Genomic DNA, 23,627 nt, shown 5'->3' with positions numbered 1-23,627 from the left:
ACCAAAAAAGTCTTTTCCAAAATCTAGGAGGAAATAGAATAATCTAGAGGCAATTGCCCCCTTCCCCTCCCTGAATGACGCCCTGAGTAAGCAAATGTATCCGTCATACAGGGCTAGTTTGCATAACGTATAAAAAGGATTTGTGTCAACTCTCGAAAGGCGTGGAAGGTCCTGGCACGTTCTACCTCAGCCATAGTTTTTAAGGTATAAATTTAAAAAATGTTTACAAGTTCAAGCCTCAGTCTGAACATGCCCTGATCTGGCAAAAGTTTCTATAGGTGGTCATGCAGATATGTTCAGTCAAATTAAACCTGATAACTTTATTTTCTGGTTAAATTTTTTTTTCCGACTTTTCTGTTGGAATACTGGTCCTTTGGGAAGTATAATAAACAGTTTGTCGGTATTTTGGGAAAAATTGTAGATACTACAAAAATGTTTAGTCTCGTGTCTCTTCTTTTATCAACTGACATTCCTGATTTATCAACCCTATAAAAGATAAGTCACGCTAAAAATATTCATCGTTTTCTTGCTAAAATTTACACGTTTATTTGAAATCTTCCGACTATAAATGAAAGGATGACTAAACGTTTTAATTTGAAAAATTAACCTTTGCCATTAAAATCCCAAATTTCGGCTGTGTCTGACATCTGATGAAATTGCTTAATATGAAATCCATTTTGCTAATCATTGATTCGGCTTCTCTTAAATTTATGGCACCGATAGGCATAAAGAATCGCCCACATGAGTCTTTCAACAAAGCTCATTCAATGCCAGACTGAATGCATTGCCTTTAAATTCTTTCCTAATTAAATAAAAAAACAAATTTTTAGTTTTTTTCAACTGAAAGTAAGGAGCAACATTAAAAATTAAAACAAACAGATATTATTATGTATATAAGGGGTGTTGCCCCCTCCACAACACCTCGTTCTTCACACCAAAGTTTCTTAATACTTTTGATAAAGTTTCTTATCGTTCTAATTAAACGACCTTCGAGGAGGGAGCATTTGCTTTAGATATTTCATTATGTAAATGATTACGTATTGAAGTTTTATCCTGGAACAAGTAATCTAAAGAAATAAGGCTTTTTTGTTAATTACATACAAATTACATACATTAACTTGTATGAATTACATACAAATTTTGTTAATAGAAAATATTATAAAATCATGAAAACACAGGAAAAGCAGTTTAAATAAATGGAAAAACAGAAAGTGAAAAAACCTGACATAGGATAAAATGTAAGCCAAAAGAACCATGAATTAAAGAAAGGTGGGAACCTTAGTAGCCAATTCTCTCAATTCCCAGTCTGTGGCACTTAATGACAAACACAAGAGACACTCTAGCAGCTATTATCATATATATGGTATTTACTGGGCATTTTCCCACAAAAATATTCATTTACACTAGAATCAATCGTTTAAAATTAACGGGAAAATCCCCATTATCATATCTTCTGATGACTCCTAGCAATTGAGGCCAGCTTGGCACAATGTACCAGCACCTGATGACACTCTTCTGGCACAAATTATCACGCCTAATAGTTTTAAACTCTTTTACCTTAAAAATAAATTTGTTGATTTGCATGATCTATTTTTTTTTTCTTTTCTGTCGTTTTAATAAAGGCATATTTTGATATTGTGAAGCCCAAATATTGGGACTTCTATAGTTATTAAATAAAAAAAAGTTTTTTAACGGAAAGTAAGGAGCGACATTAAAACTTAAAACGAACAGAAATTACTTCGTATATAAAAGGGCTGCTTCCTCATCAACGCCCCACTCTTTACGATAAAGTTTGACTCTTTCTCTTAACTCTACTTCTTGAAACAGTAAAAAACTTTAGCGTAAAGAGCGGAGCGTTGATGAGGAAGCAGTCCCTTTCATATACGATGTAATTTCTGTTCGTTTTAAGTTTTATTGTCGCTCCTTACTTTCCGTTAAAAAACTTTTCTTTTAATTTAATTTCTGAACGTTTTCTGAACGTGATCTGCCTTCTGGCGAAAAATACAAAATTCCACATTTTTGTAGATAGGAGCTTGAAACTTCTACAATAGGGTTCTCTGATACGCTGAATCTGATGGTGTGATTTTCATTAAGATTCTATGACTTTTAGGGGTTGTTTTCCCCTATTTTCTAAAATAATGCAAATTTTCTCAGGCTCGTAGCTTTTGATGGGTAAGACTAAACTTGACTAAACTTATATATTTAAAATCAGCATTAAAATTCGATTCTTTTGATGTAGCTATTGATATTAAAATTCCATTTTTTAGAGTTTTGGTTACTATTGAGCCGGGTCACTCCTTACTACAGTTCGTTACTACGAACTTTTTGATCTGCATACAAAAATTCTATTTTTTCTTTCAACGTTCACTGTCTTGTTCTACAATTTTCAGAGAGGTAATTTAAAATTTTATAGGGAAACGTCATAAAGTTGTTCTCAAGAGCTAGTATTGTATTGTATTAGATTAACGACGCTTCTTGACTACTAAGGTCCCTGCGTCGGCCCTGCAGTGCATTGCTGCAGCATGATTCAATCTCTGGGTCCCGTATGACCAAGCTAAGGTCAAACCCACTGCACCACCACAGGACATGAGCTAGTTGTTGCTAGCTAGGATAGTTTTGTCTTAACACCATGTACAACATAAGGAAAAGAATTGTTCTTATTTTTTCGGGAAAACCACTGGAAATTTTACAGTTTTCATCGAAACTTTTTATAACCGATTTTATGATTCCCATAACTAGCAAAATTTTTAGTTTGCTCCTCTTACCATTTGGAACCTACAAACCCCTGATAACGAGAGAAAAAAACTTCCGAAAGGATTAGCGCTGGTCCACAACACAACTAATACTACTTATCATCGTTGGGTCAAACATCAAATATAGAAGTCTAGTCAAATAAACTAAACATTTATTTAAATGAGCTATTACAAAATCGAGAAGGCATCTCAAATTTGTGGCTTACAGACTGCTTATATGGCTTCATATTTTTCTGCCCATAATTGAGGACAACTGAAAAGAATTGCCTTTAGTGAGCCGCACGTGCAGGTCCTAATGTTTCATTTTGCTGGTGATTTGTAAAATGCAGAAAAAATTTCTGTTACCCATACTTCTGTATAACTGTTCAAATATTTTTTAAGTCAAAATTAAGTGTCATCACCAAAACAATTAGTTGTCTAGGAAGGATTTTCACAGGTAACTTGTTATGCTGAATTTGGAAATACAATAAGCAACATTTCTAGAACTCATATTTGCTACTCATATTAGCTCTTAGCTCTTGTTTATTTGCTTAATACTGAAAAACAAATGTTCTGAGAACACTAATTATCTTAGTTATTTTTAACAGGACAGAAATCGGAAGGATCTTTTTATCAATCTTCCAACAGAATATAAGTTCAATAATATCACAGGTTGCCTGAATATTCATCTATCTAGTTCTTTTTTCAATGGTGTTTTACGGCCGGAGGAAAGTCACCCATTGTCCGAAACAAAGTAGTAAATGCTTCGCCTGGGATAATAAAAGAAAGATCAAGCCTATAATCATCAGCAATAATTTATAATTTGAAATAGTAGCTGGAAAACAATAAAACCTGTTAATCGGCAATTATTCAGATCTCTTTCATTTTTGGAAAGGTAATGAAAACATGGGACAATTTGTCGGTAATTTTAGGTGTTTTTAGTAAAGGAGATAAAAATCCAGACAATAGAACCTTAAAAACATTGTAAACCTTTTATTATAGAATCTTATCCCAGTTTTTTGGTTATATGAGTCCTTATGACGACATTCGACTTTTTTTTTTTATCAAGGCTTTACCTATTATGGTGAATGACTAAAGGATCGCGAAAGGAGATATAGGGCCTTTTTTCAAGGCCTTTTGGTCAAAAGAACACAAAGAATAGCGCTATTTCTAGTACTGGACCCAAACCATCGAAAACTACGTAGGGCCTTTTCCATATTGAGGGCCATTTAGATGTTAAAGTTTTCTTACAATTTCCATCATTCAATTCCCTTCTTTCCAGAATCACGGTTATCATGAATGATAAGCAAATCCCATTAAGAGGAGGCATTGTTAATAATCCGTGTAGTCGTCAGTCTTCAAAAGGTGTAGGTCATAATCCAGAACGGAAATATATAAACAAGCAGGGGGTTACTTCTTCCTCAACAATGAACTCCCTCATATTATCTCATTACCAGCCAAAGCAATTGCTTGTATTTTGAATAGTAATAGAGGAAGGAAATATCTCATAAGAGCAGTTCATTATGTTCTTGAGGCCATGTCTTACTATGCATTATTTGGATAATGCTACGAGACTTTCAGGTTTTTATTATTTGGAGAATCTACATATTGGAGATGAAGGATAGTGAAAGGGTCCTATCCATAGATATAGGGCGAACAGGATTCTGAAACTAATTCAATAACATCGTTCTAGTGAATAGGCCTTAGCCCCCCTGCCCCCTATCCAAGCAAAGACTTATTGCTTTCACAAGGGAAAAATTTTTCTAGATCATGTGATCAAAATAAATTTTGTTGCGAAGCATAGCTCCCTGCAAATAAGAATTATAATCAAGAACTTCCGGGCCATGGAGCCTTACATAAACAATGATGTTGTAATTTATTTTGGTTTTGGGAAGACCTGTCGTCTTTCCTAATAATACTATTTAGGTAAGTGAAGCTATCTACTTGATCGATCTTCTCGTAACCCAGCTTCACCTCTTCACCTTCACTTATTCCTAGTATAAGCGAGTTAGTCTTCTTAACATTAATTTTAGCCATATTCTTGGATCCTGAGTCTCCGAAATCTCCAAGAATTCATTCATTTTGCTAACACTTTCATATAAGATGCTTGTAACATCAGCCTAATCTGAGTCTAGGATAGTTTTACTTCTCCATTTGATTCTGTGTTCTCCCATTGCCTCTGCTGTGTTCCTTTGGACAAAGTCCATGAAAGCGATCCATATAAACGGGGACACAGTGCATTCCTGTTTAACTCCTGACTTAATAAAAACCCAACTACAAACCTCATGTCCTACCTTTATCGCAGCAATGTTACTCTCGTACACAACACTAATCATTTCAATGTATTTGTCTGGTATACCACACAAGGATAGTACCTTCGCTAGAGCTCTTCAATCAGCTGAATCAAGTGCTTGCTCATAATCTATAAAACTGATGACTAAAGGAGTTTAGTTACTCAGATACTTTCCGATTATTAATCCAAGAGTGAAAACTCGTTCTACGCATCCTCTACCCCTCAACCACTACCCTAAAATTTGCACAACGGGCACTTAGTATATTTCTTTGTCTATCAAGATGGTTAGATTCATAGTTATAAGACTGATATTTCATATTTGCAAGTTCAAAAACATTGAAGTACAAAAACATTTTAAATCCGATAATTCATACAAAAGAGGAAGGAAAAAACCACAAGAGTGGAAACACCACCCCAAAGTTAAATGAGCAGTGCTAGATTTCTTACTGTCAGTTACTCTTCTATGCCCAATGAATAATTATATGACCAATTTATTACAAGACCTATGATAACTTACTCGCAGAAGATAAGAAATTGAAGCATACAAAGTAAGATGCCGCTATTTAGTATTTTTTCCGTGAACACGTATAGATGTTTAATGGCTCATTGTAACGGCAATTAAATTTGTTAGAGCCCTTCTTAAGTGACCAAAAAGAATGGAGGACAGCTAGCCCCCTTCTCCACAAAGTCGTCGTATAAAAGTTTTGAAATAGCTATTTTGTTCAATATAGTTCATAAGGTCCAATAAATATGAATTTTTTTTTAGATAATTACGAAAGAGAGCCTGAAACCCCTAGAAAGTGGCATCAGATCAAAACCAAAGTTACACCATTGGAATCAGTATGATCAAAATCTTGTATAGGGTAAATAGTGTCCCCAACCTTGAACAGCAAAGAAAATTACTTTTTTGCATGGGTAGCACAGATGTGTCCTTTTTTCCTTTTTTTAACCAGGGCTAGCGAGTTACCAGAACAACACAAAGAGACATTTAATGGCTCATTCGAACGGAAATTAAAAATGCTAGTGTCCTTTTAAAGTGACCAAAAATATTGGAGGGTAGATAGAACCCCCCCCCCCTCCCCAAGGCCCACTTCCCCTAAAGTCGTCCGATTAGAATTATGAGATAGCAATTTTTTCAGCATAGTTGAAAGGTCCAATAACCATACTTTTGGTTATGACCTGACAATCTATATTACCTGGGAAAAGGGTTTTAAGCTATACAATTATGGTCCTACAAAATCCAATAGATTAAATTAGATTAACCGAGTTCGTAGTTCAGTCCAAAGAGCTTGGACTTTGAATTAGGACGTAAAAGGTTCAAGCATTTAAAGTTGTTTTTATCCTGGTTTTGTGCTTTCTATATGATTGTGTGTCTAACCTGTATTTGTTAAGGAGGACGATGGTAATTCATAACCAGCGTTGTTTTTCTTACTGTTCCAAAAAATTACGACTAACAGCCAAATTTTGAGCGATTTTGAACTTGATTTTTTTTTTTTTTAATTTCTTGATGAAAAAATTTCACTTTTGTTTTACATTTTCTGTCAGTATTGCGGAAAAAAAATTAAAACAAGTTATTCGAAATCTTCAATTCATTGTTTCTTTTCGTTCCCATACTCTCCAAAGAAACGGTTGCATATTATAGCGGTACCCTTTTCCTGGTATTTAGGGGCTTTAATAATTTTTACAACAATTCCTTATATATTCTATATAACACGCTTGTTTTCAGCACTTTTGTGAAGCTCTGCCCCCTCTTCAGAAACGCTGGGTTGATGAAATCAAATCCTTCTTGTTTCTTAGTCCTAAACACAGAGAACATGTTTAGTTACATTTCAGAATGAACTTAAGGCCCATTCACACTGAATTTTTTTTTTACCATGATACTGTGATTTTATTACCGCATCTATCACTAATTTGAGGGAAGCAGGATGTTTCATGGATATTTCATTGTAAGAAAATTCTATGGAGAATCTGATTGGTTCACGTTAATGCCAGTTAAATCTTGGAATAAACGTAACTGTGAATGAATGTTTAGCTAAACCAGATTTTGAAAATAAGAGATTTTGATACTCGATGAAAAAAATTCTTTGTAAAGTAAATTTAAAATCGTTTGGCTTCTGAACGGCTCAACTATGCAAAAATACCCTGTGAATACAATATATATATATATATATATATATATATATATATATATATATATATATATATATATATATATATATATATATATATATATATATATATATATATATATATATATATATATATATATATATATATGTATATATATATATATATATATATATATATATATATATATATATATATATATATATATATATATATATATATATATATATATATATATATATATATATATATATATATATATATATATATATATATATATATATATATATATATATATATATATATATATATATATATATATATATATATATATATATATATATATATATATATATATATATAAGATATGTGACTAATCAAAAAAAAAAAAATCAGTTCTCAGAATTTGAAGGATCACTACAGAATGCATATGTGGGTAAAAACTTTCTGTTAATTGAAAATGCACGTCAAATTTAGATGGAAAATAATTTGGTAAAAGTAACATTCTTATGAGAATATGGAAATCAATTGAAAGTTAAACTACCTGTGCGGGTAGAAATATCCAGCCGACTGAAAATGCACGTCAAAATTCTGGTGGGACATCATATTCTGATGAAAGTACGGCTCATCTTGAGAAAAATTAGGATGCATTCTTCCACAAGATTCAGCAATAAAGTAGTCTAAACCAATTAGACAAGTCCCATCCTCACTAAAAACTTAACACTTTTCTTCACAAAACTTTTTAATAGTATCTGAAAAAGAAGTAAAAATAATTAAAAAGTACATACTGAAAAACACAATACAATGACGGAACAATGACATTTAATATTTTCATTCCTTCAACGACTCCTAAACCTACTTATTCATAAGAATTTCCTTTTTTAGAATTATTGCTCAAAATATATATCAAACCCAGGTACAGAAGTTATGGAAGGGCCAACTCTGGTCATCTGCAAACACAAAGTGAAAGTTTTTGCATGATTCTGGTGAAAACAAAATGCAACATGCATACTTTGTGGCTCAAAAGTTGGTAGAAAAGGGAGGCTGGGTTTGCAGGAAAGGCTACAGGCAGTGGCGTCAATTGAAAAAAAAATAGGGGAGGAAGAGACTGCGTTTCTCCATTCCTAGGGGAAGGGGGAAATTTATCGTTAGTTTCAAATTTTTCAATGAGAATACTACAAAAAGTGCATTTTTTCCAAATCCAGAGGAACAACCCTATATCCCCTCCACTGAAGTCACAACCCACAGGCACGCATAAGTCCCTGACCATACGGATTAGAAATCCTTGTTTCTTCTGGGTCAAACAAGCCACAATATATCTTTCACCGAAAGGTTGACAACAGGAGACTGAGGTTGTTGGAGGGGTCATGGATGGGATCTGGTCCTTCCATCATGCATATTGAAAATCCATGTATAATCCTAGTTCAAAAATTTTTAACATGTCTGCCTTTCTACGAAGAGTCAGTGATTATCGATGTTGGAGGAGTCATGAACATACATCATTATCGGAAATCAATGCGCATGCAAGATTTCAGTTCAACTGGGTTATGGATTCTGGCTAAAATTATTGATTAGAAAATATGTCGTAACAGAAGATATTAAATTAAAATGTTTAAAAATATTACTTTTTTCTTTTCAAAACTCACTTATTCTCCAATTTCTCAAATAACCACTTCCTTTTAAAATTAAAACTATTGTAAAAATGGAAAAATTATATTTGATATATATTAAAACAATACATGCGCAAAAGTATCCCCGCGTGAAATGAAAAAAAAACGCATCGAGTTTGGTCATAAGAAACTCCTCGCTGGAGAATGAAGTTAAGCCTTCTAATAATTTCTTAACAATTACCTATTTCATAAAAAAAATTCTTAGGTTTCAACTTGTTTCTATCCGTACCAAAATTGTAGATGTACGATACGAAGTGGTGGGAAACAGAATTTAGTCTTTAATTACCCAAAAAGAACATACACCTACAGAGAGTTCAAACAAAAAGAACGGTTGTTAAAGAGCGTTGTCTAGCAATACTAGCGATTCTACATCATCCTACGGGTGCAGATGATATATTACTACTACTACTACTACTAATAAACTCACTGCAGCACCAATCCGCCTGAGTCCAACACAGCTACGCACGCTCCTCCTCCAACCTAATCTGTTTAAAGCTTCCCTCTCTACACCCTCCCAGGAAGTTCCCATTTCCTTTAAATCTTTATTTATGACATCCTCCCAACCCAGACAAGGACGACCTGCTTTCCGTGTAGCCCCAGACGGTTCGGAAGGACCAATTAAATGTTTTATGAGGGGGGAGCAACCTAGGATAATGACCTAGAAAATATACTTTCACACCCAAAATTACCATAAGAGACCCTTTAGGTAAATATGCTGGAATAAACTTTAGCCTAAGAAGCGAAAGAATTGACTTTTATCCCAAAGTCTAAAAATGAATTTTATAACACAAGAGTAATGTAAGAACAAGTTTAAAGCTTTTTAATTCACAGTTGTTGTTTTTTTTAACTAAAGGGCTGATTTATACGGATTCGTTTTAAACGCCAAAATTTACAGTTCAAGTTTTTCGAAAGGTAATCGATAAATAACGATTTACAATTAATGAACTCTTTGTTGCTCTCTAAATACTTTCAGGAAAACACCAGTGAAGCTTTAGCGTAAATAGTGAGGGTTGAAGGGTTGGAGTCTGCTTCACATAAATGATAAAGTGTCTTCGTTTTAAGTTTTAATATTCGTCTCTACTTTCAATTAAAAAAAAAAAAAATATTCTTTTTAATTTCTTGTACAGGCGAAATATTCGGAATATCACGCAACTTCACTGCCATGACTTCCAATTTCAAGATGTTTGAAGAAAGTGGTTTTTCTTGTGGTGGTTAGTCTGTTCTGCATCAGGCCTTTGGAAGGGCCAAAGAGAGTCCTTTCAAGGGACAACCAGTTCGTCTTGAAATTGACCAGGAAAACTGAGTTAAAAACAACTATGATGTCAAACCAGTGATGGAATAATCACTAGAAAATATTATTACAAAGTAACACGTCAATAGTCTGGACTTTGAAAAATTGTTTTCTTTTTTATCTGCCTTATGTTCCACTGGCGGATAAAATAAGAAATTGAGTCTTAATTTTTGTTTTTGTCATATTGAAAAGTGATGCGTAACCCCTGCGAACTTCGAAAGGGATGTCGCTGTATTTTGCCATAAGGACAAATGTCACACAACAGTTACAAGTAATACATCCTCTTCCCTTTAGTAGATTATGACATTAGTACATGCAATTTGTTTGAGTCAAAGCTCATTATACACCAGAAGTTACCTCAGGTCTCCTGGGGTACCAAAGGATTTATTTCTCATGTCAAAATAATCAGATTCTTTTGTGATAACTACAATCAAAACCCCTTATTTCAACAATAGTAAAAGTTTTTTATTAGTGAAAATACAGAGACCTCCTTTTTAGAGAAAAAAATGGCTTACACACCCGATTATACCAATACTGATTTTTTTGATCGATTTCAACTCAATATAGCATTTTAACGTAATTTAGTGGCGAAGTTGAAGGAATTTGTTTAAAAATTTTTGTTACATGTATTGTATTACGTTTTTACGAATGGTACAGAAATTTTGAGGGGGAAGAGTTCAAACCCGTTACTCCTCTAGTTACAAATTAACAAGATAATTTCTGTTTATTTCAGGTTTTAAGAGTCTCTCTACATTTTCAGTAAAAAAAATGTTTAGATAATAATAATAGATAAAATCAACAATTTAACCATTTTTCGGCCAAAGTTGATGTTCTGTGCCACAGAATGTCATAATTTCCGCCTCTGATGTGGGGCGGTCTTTTTGCTACCTAAAAAGACGTAAAAACTTCAATTCCCTTCCAAATAAGCCTTCTTCTAATATTTTAAGGTTCATGGTTTGCTACAATTACCATCCCGCAAAAATAAACAAGAAAAAACGACCAAATATGTGTCGATGATCCTTCGACATTAAACTTCGACATTATGCATTTTGCATGCATTAAAAATTCCAGGGTTCTTAAACACCATATATTATATGGCATAATTGTCATCAATATCGCCTCGTTTGGTGGCGTTTCCCTATTTTAGACAGTAATGTCAATTTCCTTATGCGAATAATTTCTTATGGATAAATATAAGATTAGTAGATTTGACATGTTTGTAATCAGCATGAGAAGTAGATTTTTTAGATTTATGTATTGTTGTCAAAGTTCTGTTGTTTTTACCAATTTTTGTGTCTGCTGACAAGGTTTGCTCTTAGCTGCCCTCCTTTTCCATGTAGGGTTTGACGTTCCTCACCTATGTGTAGGAATAGGCCACTCGGCCTATGTTCCTGGCCGTGTGGGTTGGTGCGCTGGCTTCGGGATCCCTTGTCTGAGAGGACGCGGGTTCGAATCCCAGTGTACCAAATTCTTCGGTTTGGGACGGGGGTCAGTGGCGTGACTCTGTAAGCTTAGCCAGAGTCGACCCAGCTCTAAATGGGTACCTGGAGAAATCTGGGGAAGGTAAACAGGAAGGGTGTGCGAAAGCACAGGATGGTTAGCCCCCAACCCCCCATTGCACTTCCTGGCTGAAGAGCCAAGAAACAGAGATCACCACCACCGGTACGGACTCTAAAGTCTAATGCCGTATCCTTTTACCTAAGTGTAGAAGGGGGAGATGGGCCTTCGCAAAATGGCTTCCTTGTCCTATGAATTGTGATCATATTTCAGCAAACATATAGCGGTATGTAGTATTTTTTTTAGCAATTTGTACCATTATGCGTATAAGTAATCCCTGGATGGTTATTTTTAAGTCAGTAAACACAACCTAAATCTACATTAGTTGAAAAAATAGGATAGCAGTGATATAAGCTGTTCTTCAATAGCTTTGTCAGTTTAAACACTTGAAAAATTTATTTGTTCAGTACAAATTTTGTTGGGTTAGTGGCTGATGTCAGCGGTGCTTCTATGCTAAGTTTATCTTGTTCATTATTCCATTTTCCAATTCACGTCTTAAAAGACTAAAACTGTCGGCATGGAAGAATGATAGCGCTCACAGGTAATTTGAGTTCTTCTTTAATCAATACCCAAGCGGGTTCAGAGTTCTTTTTTCGAGAATTTCAAAATTTTGTTTGTAACTATTTTTTATTGTTACATATGACCTGAAAAATAACTGCCAGTCTCGATTCAGAGATTTAAATTGCAATTCTTTTTTTATTCGATAATTTCTTTCAAACTGCTTTTAAGTTACTAGGAGCTGAAAGTTGCTCTCCATTGGGTTGCACCTCTACAATTACAATTTCGTCTAAATTAATTTAAAATAAGCAACAGAATAAACATTCTGCAAACTATTGCTAATAAGCGAATCAATCAATTAGTGCATCAAAATTTTATGAAGAAACAAAAACCTAAATAGAAATTCGCCTTGTTTTGATTTTCATGTGTATGATAGTAGTGCTAAAAAAGCCTTGAAAAATCAAACAGTTCGTGGTAAAGAGCGAGGTATTAAGGAAGGGACAAACCCCGTCATATATGTAATAATTTTTTCGTTTTAAGTTTTAATGTTGCTCCTTACTATCAGTTGAAAAAACTAGTTTTCTTGTTTAATTTACGATTGTTTTTTAAATAATGCTGAAAACTCCAACACCCCCTTCATGTATATTCTCTTCCCCTACGAAAAATCCTCCATGGAAAGATCCTCCCACGTAATTTTATCCCTCGACCCCCTCCCACCAGAATAAATATCCACTGGAAACGTCTTTATGCTTCCCGATAACCAATACTATATGTAAACAATGGACCAAGCTCACATCTTGCAGCCCTTCCCCTGGGGACTGCGGGGGATTAAGTCATCCTCGAAGACATATTTATTAGATTTTTTCGACTATGCTCAACAAAATGAATAAAATTTTGATCGAGTGACTTCGGAAAAAAATGAGCGTGGGAGGGGACCTAGTTGCCATTAATTTTTTTTGGTCACTCAAAAAGGGCACTAGAACTTTTAGTTTCTGTTATAATGAGCTTTCTCGTGATATTCTAGGACCACTGGGTCAAAACGATCACCCCTAGGAAGAAAAAAAAACAACAAATAAACAAAATCACATCCGTGATCCTTTTTCTGGCAAAAAATACAAAATTCCACATTTTTGCAGATAGGAGCTTGAAACCTCTATAATAAGGTTCTCTAATACACTGAATCTAATGACATGATTCTCAGTAAGATTTTACGACTATAGGTGTTTCCCCCTTTTTTCGAAACAAAGTCAAATTTTCTCAGGCTCCTAACTTTTAATGGGTAAGGCTAAACTCGATTATTTGAAATCAGCATAAAAATCTAATCCTTTTGATGTAGCTATTGGTATCAAAATTCTATTTTTAGAGTTTCTGTTGGTATTGATCCGGGTCGCTCCTTACAGTTCGTTCCCACGAACTGTTTGAATAGTTCGAAAAGGTAACGTGAGGTTAGTTTAAAATAAAGAAAAACATAATCTTTTATTAATTTCTAAGTAAAGTAATTTCTATACAATGTACCTGCAGAATAAATAATTCGTCCCATGTGTCGGCAATATTATTAGTCAAAACTGGTAGCATAAAGCTGTTGAATGGCCTAAATAATATTTCCGTTGAGCCAATTTCTAACATTTTCTAGCACGTATTCTAGCAGAGTCTTTTTAGGTACTGCCCTTTCCTGAACTTTAAACTACTCAGTTTAATCGGCAAACAAACTTACACTTTCTAATGACGTAGGTTTCATTAAATCTGAACATTACTATCTCCGGCAGAAAATGGGAGTTTTCTGTAGTTTATTCAAATCTCTCATACAAGCCTTGCAAGACCACCTGAACAAATCTAGATAGTTTGGCTGCACAAACTACAAATGTTTATAATGAAGGAAATGGGGCGATTCTTTGAAGTTCATTAAGTATGAGTTGAAAATATTACCCCCCCCCCCATGTCATAAATTTTGAAAAATTTATTCTTGTTCCGTCTCTTATATTTCCATAAATTGACGTTACTGGTCCATGTTGCACCTGTAGTAATACAAATTGCTTGTAATTTTGTTGTATTGGTTATCTTCAAACGAAGTTACAAATACCTAACAGGAAAGTCATCAGTGATTATCGAGCTCTTGAATACAAACTTAGCTTTTTTTTAACAGGTGGATATTTGACTTGTATAACAGAAACATTCAGAAAACAAATTTTTCCAAAGTTGTATTAGTATAGAAGCTTCTTATCGAGACATATTTATTCTTATATACACAATTTATAAATACACATATAAATACACAATTTTCATATAAAAGAAAGTAAGTTTCTAAATTTACTTTAAAAGAAACAGAAACAATCTGTAACAGAAATATGGTTGGATTTTATCAGGCTATATCTATTCGAACGGATGATCTATTCAACCTGATTGTTTATTTTAAAAGAAAAAGAATGAACTAATAAAGGCAAAAACCCCAATCAGATACAGTATGTGATGTGAGGATAATATGATAAGCTTGGGAACTCCGGTCATCAGATGGTTATGGAATTGAAGATTAGCTACCTGATAGGACCTGTTGTCATTGAACCTAGACTTTTGATGGGCAATTTCTCGACTAACCTTATGTCCAAAAAGGTACTTTTCTAACCTTGACTAACCTTATGTAATAAAACTGTTTCGTATACTATAAGGTACTGACTTGATTGGGATATTTCATCGGAACTAAATTTCTATTAAAGTTCGTTTTTCGTTCTTGAGTTAAAAATATTCAGTATTCCGCCTCATTAAGCCTCAATTAGGTCTCATTAAAAAAGAAACAAGTAGACGAAGAAAACAAGTCTTCCTGCAGCAAGGATATCACACGCGCTAAAATTCTCAAGTTTTTTTTTGTTACCTCAAGAAAGTGTACAAGACTACACTTAACATAATGGTGTGAAATTTTGTGAAAACTTGAGACCGCCAAAAGAGGCCGACCACCTCGAACTTCTCAATTTAATTTAGGGATTAGCACATTTTTATATCTAAGAATGAATCTCAAAAAGTGATGTTCCAACAAATAATATTATTTGCCGTTTCAAAAATTGTTTGGTTTATGAGAAGGCAAGGTTCATAAGCACGATTATATTTTGGAGGAAAGACAGACTGCTAGAAAGAGTTAAACAGATTAATTATAAGCTGGTCTTAGAAAATTTTGTAAAAAATTGCAAAATCATGATACCGTGGGAACTTGGGCCCATAGGCGACCCTCCCCCTACATCCAAGAATATTTGTGAGTTTTAAGGTCTTTTTATCCTTTAGTGTCTATTCATTCGTGGTTTAATCGTACCTGTAGTTGCGCCTAAGGTTAAGAAATCTTCATCCATGAGAAGCGATAACCCTACGACACGACCTAAGACTTCTTCATCAAACAGTTGATGGCAACGAAAGTGACCAAAACTCTAAAAGTGGTATTTTGGTAATAATTCATCCACAAGAAAATTGGCTTTATTATGCTGATTAAATAAAAAAAACTAGTTTTTTAAACTGAAAGTAAGGAGCGATATTAAAACTTAAAACGGACAGAAATTACTCCGTATATGAAATGGGTTGTCCCCTCCGCAATCCCTTGCTCTTTACGCTAAAGTTTTTAATTGTTTTAAAAAGTAGAATTGTGACAAAGAATCAAACTTTAGCGTAAAGAGCAAGGGATTGCGGAGGGGACAACCCATTTCATATACGGAGTAATTTCTGTCCGTTTTAAGTTTTAATATCGCTCCTTACTTTCAGTTTAAAAAACTAGTTTTTTTTATTTAATTTCTGAACGTTTTTGAATTAATGCATTTTTGATTTTGGCTCTCCGCACATTAATTAGGAAAATGAAATTTGCATATTAATTTTTTTTGGCTAAACGGCTTTCTCTTAGTTTTGATCAGACGATTTTGAGAAATAGGGGGTGGGGAAGGAAGCCTAGTTGCCCTCAAATTTTTCAGTTACTTAAAAAGGCAACTAGAACTTTTAATTTTTAACGAAAGGTTTTATTAGTAAAAAATATACGTAACTTAAGAATTAACTTGCGTAACAAACTTTTATGCTCTTATATTTTTTATTATGTATATGAGGGGGTTTGTCCCCTCGTTAATACCTCGCCTTTTACACTAAATCTTAAGTTTTGTCCCAATTCTTTAAGAATGACCCCTGAATCAGAAAGGCCGTGGAATAAGTAGTTGAAATTACTAAAAACACTTAGCATAAAGAGCAAGGTATTTATCTCCTCCTAAATACCTCGCTCTTTATGCTAAAGTATTTTTAGAACCCCTCATATGCGTAATAATCTCTGTTAGTTTTAAGTTTTAATGCTACTCTTTACTTTCAGTTGAAAAACTTTTTCGTGTATAGTAATGCTAGAAAATCCCGCGCCCTTTGCATTGAATTTCTCTTCCCCCATTACATGTTCCTCCAAGAGAAGATCCTCCCACATAGCCTCCTCCCCTCAACCCCACCCCAAACCAAAAAAAATCCCCCTGAAAACGTCTGTACACTTCCCAATAACCATGGGGGAGTGAGTCATTCCCAAGACATAGTTAATATGGTTTTCGACTATGCGGAACAAAATGGCTATCTCAAAATTTGGATCCGTTGACTTTGGGAGAAAATGAGCGCGGGAGGGGGGCTAGGTGCCCTCCAATTTTTTGGTCACTTAAAAAGGGCACTAGAACTTTTCATTTCCGTTAGAATGAGCCCTCTTGCGAGATTCTAGGACCACTTGGTCGATACGATGACCCCTGGGAAAAAAAATAAAAATAAAAAAAACAAATAAACACGCACCCGTAATCTGTCTTCTGGCAAAAAATACGAAATTCCACGTTTTTGTAGATAGGAGCTTGAAATTTTTGCAATAGGGTTCACTTGATACGCTGAACACGATGGTGTGATTTTCGTTAAGATTCTATGACTTTTAGGGGGTGTTTCTCCCTATTTTCCAAAATAAGGCAAATTTTGTCAACTTTTGATGACAAAGATTAAATTAGATGAAACTTATATATCTAGAATCAGCATAAAAATTCGATTCTTTTGATGTATCTTTTAGCATCAAAATTCCGTTTTTTAGAGTTACGTTTACTATTGAGCCGGGTCGCTCCTTACTACAGTTCGTTACCACGAACTGTTTGATTCCAAATATATAGAATTCATTAAGTTTAATGTTATCCATCAAAACCTACGAGCAGGAGAAAATTTGCCTGAATTTTGAAAAAGTCGGACCGCTGATTTTTTTTTTTTTTTTTTTTTTATTATGCATGGCTGGAGCCTAGGCACGAATATAACTACGACAAAACCTCGTTTGAATAGACCAATGGGTCCCAACCAATTTTCAGCCATGCCCCACCAAGCCAATCTTTAAAATCCTCATGTCCCCCCTCGTGACATCTAAATTTTGTTATTCGAAGTTCTACTTGGATCCACCTCAAGGGGGCTTAAAAGGCCAATAAATTAGTCGTTTCTCGGGTCATCCTCTATGCACATTTTATACTAATGAAAAATATTGTCCTGAAAACAACATCTTTTATACAGTGTATGTCGTCATTGCAATGCTATCATATATCTTTTTTGCTTTTGAAATGCAGATGAATGTGACGTCCTTCTCATCCAAACGGAGTCTGCACCCGCCAATTTGAGGCTGCACCAAGCCAATTTTAAAAATCCTCATGCCCCCCTCGTGACATCTAAATTTTTTTATTCGAAGTTCTACGTGGATCCACCTCAAGGGGGCTTAAAAGGTCAATAAATTATTCGTTTCTCGGGTCATCCTCTATGCACATTTTATACTAATGAAAAATATTGTCCTGAAAACAACATCTTTTATACAATGTATGTCGTCATTGCAATGCTATCGTATATCTTTTTTGCTTTTGAAATGCAGATGAATGTGACGTCCTTCTCATCCAAACGGAGCCTGCACCCCAAGCTGGTAATCACAGGAATAGACCATAAGGACACTTCTAGCTTAAGCGAAATTTTCTAAAACAATAAACAAAATTTTTAAATGCTTATACATTTTTTGTAACAAAAAAAGAACTTAAGCCTAAATAAAGCAGTGCTAAATCCATTTTGTACTCCGAAGCGGCACTGTAGGCTACAGTTGGACCAAAATATCATTAGATCACAAATAATTTAATAGACCATTGTTTCATAATATTAAAAACTTTATGGGGATCTTCCAGTTTCTAAAGATACGCTCCTTGTGGGTGGTGTAATTTGGTCTTAAGCACACGATTCTGCAGTCTTTAATTTGCTTATTTCACTAACACATTAAATACAGATTTTATAAGTCTGGGTTTTCATACGGAGTGACTTTAAAATCGAAACCCATAAATTACTTTAACCCTCTGTCTTTTAAAAAATTAAATAAAAAAACAAGTTTTTTTAACGGAAAGTAAGGAGCAACATTAAAACTTAAAACGAACAGAAATTAGTTCGTATATGAAAGGGGCTGCTCCCTCATCAACGCCCCGCTCTTTACGCTAAAGTTTGACTCTTTCTCTTAACTCTAATTTTTTAAAACAGTAAAAAACTTTAGCGTAAAGAGCGGGGCGTTGATGAGGAAGCAGCCCTTTTCATATACGAACTAATTTCTGTTCGTTTTAAGTTTTAATGTTGCTCCTTAGTTCCCGTTAGAAAAAAACTTGTTTTTTTTATTAAATTTCTGACGTTTTTGAATCAATGCATGTTTTGATTTTGGCTCCCCGCAGATGAATAATTAAAACAAAATTTGCATATTTATTTTTTTGTCTAAGTGGCTTTCTCATAGTTTTGATAGAATGATTTTGAGAAAAAAAGGAGCGGGGGAGGAGGCCTAGTTGCCCTCCGATTTTTCGGTTACTTAAAGGCAACTAGAACTTTAATTTTTTACGAATTTTTTTATTAGTAAAAGATATACGTAACTAACAAATTAGCTTACGTAACGAACTTCTGTATTCTCTTGCTTTTATTACGTGTATGAAGGGGTTCACCCCCTCGTCAGTACCTGGCTCTTTACACTAAAGCTTAAATTTTTCCCAATTTCTTAAGAATGACCCCTGAATCACAAAAGCCGTAGAATAAATAGTTGAAATTACTTAAAAATAATTTAGCGTAAAGAGCGAGATATTAGGAGGGGGTGAGCCCATCATATGCGTAATAATTTCTGTTCGTTTTAAGCTTTAATGCTTCTACTTACTTTCAGTTGAAAAAAACTTTTTCATATTTATTTTTTCATTATTTTTTTTTAAATAATGCTAGAAAATTTTCTAATTTCAAAATCAAAATTCCTTCCCTCCAAGGGAAGTTCCTCTAACATATCCCCTTCTTATCAACCCCCCCCACAACCTAAAAATCCCCCTGAAAACGTCTGTACACTTCCAAATAACCATTACTATATGTAAGCACTGGTCAAAGTTTGTAGCTAGTGGCCCCTCCCACGGGGACTGTGGGGGAGCAAGTCGTCCCCACAGACATAGTTATAAGGTTTTTTGACTATGCTGAATAGAATGACTGTCTCAGAATTTTGATTTGGTGACTTTGGGAAAATAATTTGCGTGGGAGGGGGCCTAGGTGTCCTCCAATTTTTTGGTCACTTAAAAAGGGCACTAGAACTTTTCATTTCCGTTAGAATGAGCCCTCTCGCAAGATTCTAGGACCACTGGGTCGATACGATCACCCCTGGGGAAAAAAAACAAAACAAAAAAAACAAACAAATAAACACGCATCCGTGATCTGGCTTCTGGCAAAAAATACAAAATTCCACATTTTTGTAGATAGGAGCTTGAAAATTCTACAAAAGGATTCTCTGATACGCTGAATCTGATGGTGTGATTTTCGTTAAGATTCCATGACTTTTAGGGGTTGTATCTTCCTATTTTCTAAAATAAAGCAAATTTTCTCAGGTAACTTTTGATGTGTAAGACTAAACATGATTAAACTTGTATATTTAAAATCAGCATTAAAATGCGATTCTTTTGATGTAGCTATTGATATCAAAATTCCATTTTTTAGACTTTTGGTTACTATTGAGCCGGGTCGCTCCTTACTACAGTTCGTTACTACGAACTGTTTGAAAATTTAACTTTCGATTTACTGAAAAATTATTTAGAACGTAGCAGTTATTCCCAAATAGTAGTTGCAGATTTTTACTGATGTATTACATTTCAATATATATTATATTATATATATATATATATATATATATATATATATATATATATATATATATATATATATATATATATATATATATATATATATATATATATATATATATATATTAAGGCCCTATCCAGAATTTTTGATCGGAGGGAGTCATTTTTTCCAGTTATAAAAAAAAATAACTAATGAGTCGTATTTCTTGTTGAAGTTCCTGACATGAAACATTATATAAGAAATGCATTGATGAGATTGTTACCTGTTTTTACTAAAGCAAAAATTACGCATTAGGTTTGAGACTTAAGGATTGGTCCCCATGAAAAATGATAACTTATCTCTTTGTGGGAGGAAAAAAATTTCCTAGTTACATTAAAAATTAAAAAAAAAAATTAATTAAAAGTAAGAAAACGAAGCGTTTTCAAATACAAGTAAAGAGTTCAATTCGTTGCTTATCCTTTACTGAAAGCTTACTATCATATAATTAAATCCCAGTTGGTAGCTATAAATATTTTGGTATTTGTGTATTAGTCAGAACAAACTCAATAAGTGAAGTTGGGTTCTTTCGTGAAACAAACTAAGATGCAGGTACATTTTAATTAGATAGTTTATATATAGAGGTGGTTAGAAGTTAGGTATTTGGTACAATGCACCCCACCCACCTAATGTGCAAATATATAGTCATGTGGTGTCCATTGACACACTGTTATATATAGTCAACACATAGTCATATATATGTTATATATAGTCAAGTCATGTTATGTCCATTGACGCACTGTTTTGTTGTGGGCAACAGCCCCTTATACTGGAAAAATATAATTGCCTCTGTTTCCTTCTTTGGCAAATCCCAAATCTTCATTTCAAAATCCATGGTCAAGCACTATCTTCTATCACTATGCCTAGCAAACTAAATTGAGTTTTGTCTTTGTGGCTATGAAACCGGATTTTAACATAAAATGTACCTGCATTGTTGTTTGTTTCACGAAAGAACCTAACTTCACTTATCGAGTGTGTTCTGAATAATACACAAGTACCAATAGGTTTTTAGATATACACAAAACAAAATATTTGATTGATCTAAACGAAAATATCAGAAACTTTGTTTTTTTCAAAGTTTCAAAACGACGGTAACTGCTCAAACTTTACGAGTCAGAGATTCAAGAAAGTGATATCCCTCTCTGTTCAGTTTAATTTTTACTCTTTCTATTTTTGACGCAGCGTATCACTTGTATTTGCAAAAGCACGTTAACCTTTCATAGAATCCGATTAAAAAGTGTCGAAAAAGACAAGGCAATCTTTCAACAATTTGTTCTTTCCAATTTGTTCTTTACCAAGCTTATTAATTTTGATATATTGTGCATAGGCAGCCTTCAAATACTTACTCGTATTGATATTAAAGCATTAACAATAAGAAAAAGCTGTATATGTTAAAAATAATTCTGCTTACCTTAAATGTTGGATTTAGACACATTTTAAGTATATTCATTTTAAACAAATATTCAATCGAGCCGGTGAAATGATAATTATTGTAAAACTTGCAGTGGTCACCCTAAGCACCTAATAGTACATCGTTTCAGAAAAGGAGATTTGATTGATGTACAAATGAAGGTGAGCGGTCAAAGGACACTTATGATTTTGGGTTATGAATCAGAAATAAGAAACAATTGTTTTAGATAGTTTAAGAGCTAAGGTTTCCATGACCTTCATCATGTCTGAAGAGGAGGGGGTCTCGACCTATTGTAGGTTGGAATACTTAATTTGACAAGGACGTTAGAGCGGACAGTTTTAAAGAACAGATTGCAGCCAAATTAAGATCGTTACTTGCTAGTGCTTTTAGAGATATTTCCTTTCAAGTTTGCCCTCATACAAATAAGATTATGTTATATGTTTTTTTCTTAGCCTACACTTCAACTAATATGCTCCTAAATTTCATTTTTACAAAGTTTCAAAACAATTTATATTTATCGCGAGAATTAGAATCTCTTATATGAGCCACGATATAATATTGGTTTCTGTTAGTTAGTTATCAATTTTACTACCTTGCTTGCTCACTCAACAAAACCAAATTTATTTTGTGGAAGACTATAACGCACTTTTTTTCGAATTTTTCTCTCCGAAAATAGTTTTTCGCTCCTCGTGTCTCTACGCTTAAAAAATGGGAGTGAGTAAACAGGGCAAAAGTGAGAAAGACACATAAATGTTGGCAAAAGATAGCGAAGGCCCTTACAAAACCCTCTATAAAAAACTAGAATTCAAGTTGTTTTTTAGAAGTTTGAAACGGATATTGGATCAAAAGCAAGTAACTAGGATGAGGTATATCAGGGAGGGGTATAGGTCATTTGCTGTTTTATAAGAACAAAACGGTAAAGAATTATCTTTTTTCTTACCTTAGTAATTCAAATTTGGGACTTATTGAAGAGAGGGTTTAGGGGTCTATAACCACTTCTTCTGGGCCCTTTTTATTCAAATTATGAAGTAAAATTGTTCTCATTATTGCCCCTCCCCTGTAAAAAAACTTATATTTACGTACCTGATTAGGATGACGTTTTAATGTCGACATGGATAATTCTACGGCTTAAAATATGACAATTGTCATCATTTATTTAGAGAAATATATACCCCATGGCAGCAAAAATAATGACAGGACTAAAGGTGTATAGCTGGCTTTATCTTGCAAAAAATGATATATGTACTACTAGTTGGAAGAGGACTTTCCCTAAAATTTGCAGCATCATTATCACAGTTTTAAAGAACGAAAGTTACACTAATTGTTGCAAATATTCAGAAAAAAATTCTTACCCAAAGAACTTGGTATAAACATCCATTAACTCGATCAACACACCGTATTTCTTATGCACTCTAACATCCTGTGTCTAAAGATGACTTAGAAGTGTTTCACTACTTCTGAAGATAATTCTTCAGTGGGAGGTCTTCAAACCACTTGTTGAAAGAGGCGGTCCCGGTAGCTGATCTCTCAACACAGAAATTGACGGATCTAATTGTTGTATTTGTATCCTTTTTGCGGAGGATCCGAAGAAACTTATGAAAACTGATTGGTACCAGGAATTGCAGCTCCGTGGATTCTACGATAGTTATAAATTAGTATTGAGGAGTAATCTACCAGGGGCGGATGTAGAGCAATTTTTTGGGGGAGGGGGCAATATAACAAGGGCGCCAATAAGCAAAACCTTAGGGGGGTCCAATGTGACAAGAGCGCCAATAATTGACCAAATTAACAAATTCATTTTAAAAGAAGAGCGGAAAACAAGGAATGAGGGCACCAGAAAAATCTTAGGGAGAGGGATGGAGTCTCCTTGGCGTTCCTGGATCTCCCA

General features: G+C 34.1%; 1 protein-coding gene across 1 annotated transcript in view; it reads right to left on the bottom strand.

The window, feature by feature from the left end:
• LOC136027295 (protein trachealess-like) overlaps positions 1-23,273 on the bottom strand; it is a 166,898-nt gene extending 143,625 nt beyond the window's left edge. Inside the window, exons 1-2 of the mRNA XM_065704399.1 lie at positions 23,092-23,273; positions 7,697-7,904 (exon numbers count right to left, since the gene is read on the bottom strand). Coding sequence (XP_065560471.1) covers positions 7,697-7,803 — 107 coding nt within the window. The 5' untranslated portion in view covers positions 7,804-7,904; positions 23,092-23,273. The remainder of the gene's footprint in view (positions 1-7,696; positions 7,905-23,091) is intronic.
• Positions 23,274-23,627: the final 354 nt, after the last annotated feature.

The sequence above is a fragment of the Artemia franciscana genome, chromosome 5, assembly GCF_032884065.1.
Source record: "Artemia franciscana chromosome 5, ASM3288406v1, whole genome shotgun sequence".
NCBI lineage: Eukaryota > Metazoa > Arthropoda > Branchiopoda > Anostraca > Artemiidae > Artemia > Artemia franciscana.
This window is presented reverse-complemented; position numbering and strand designations above follow the sequence as displayed.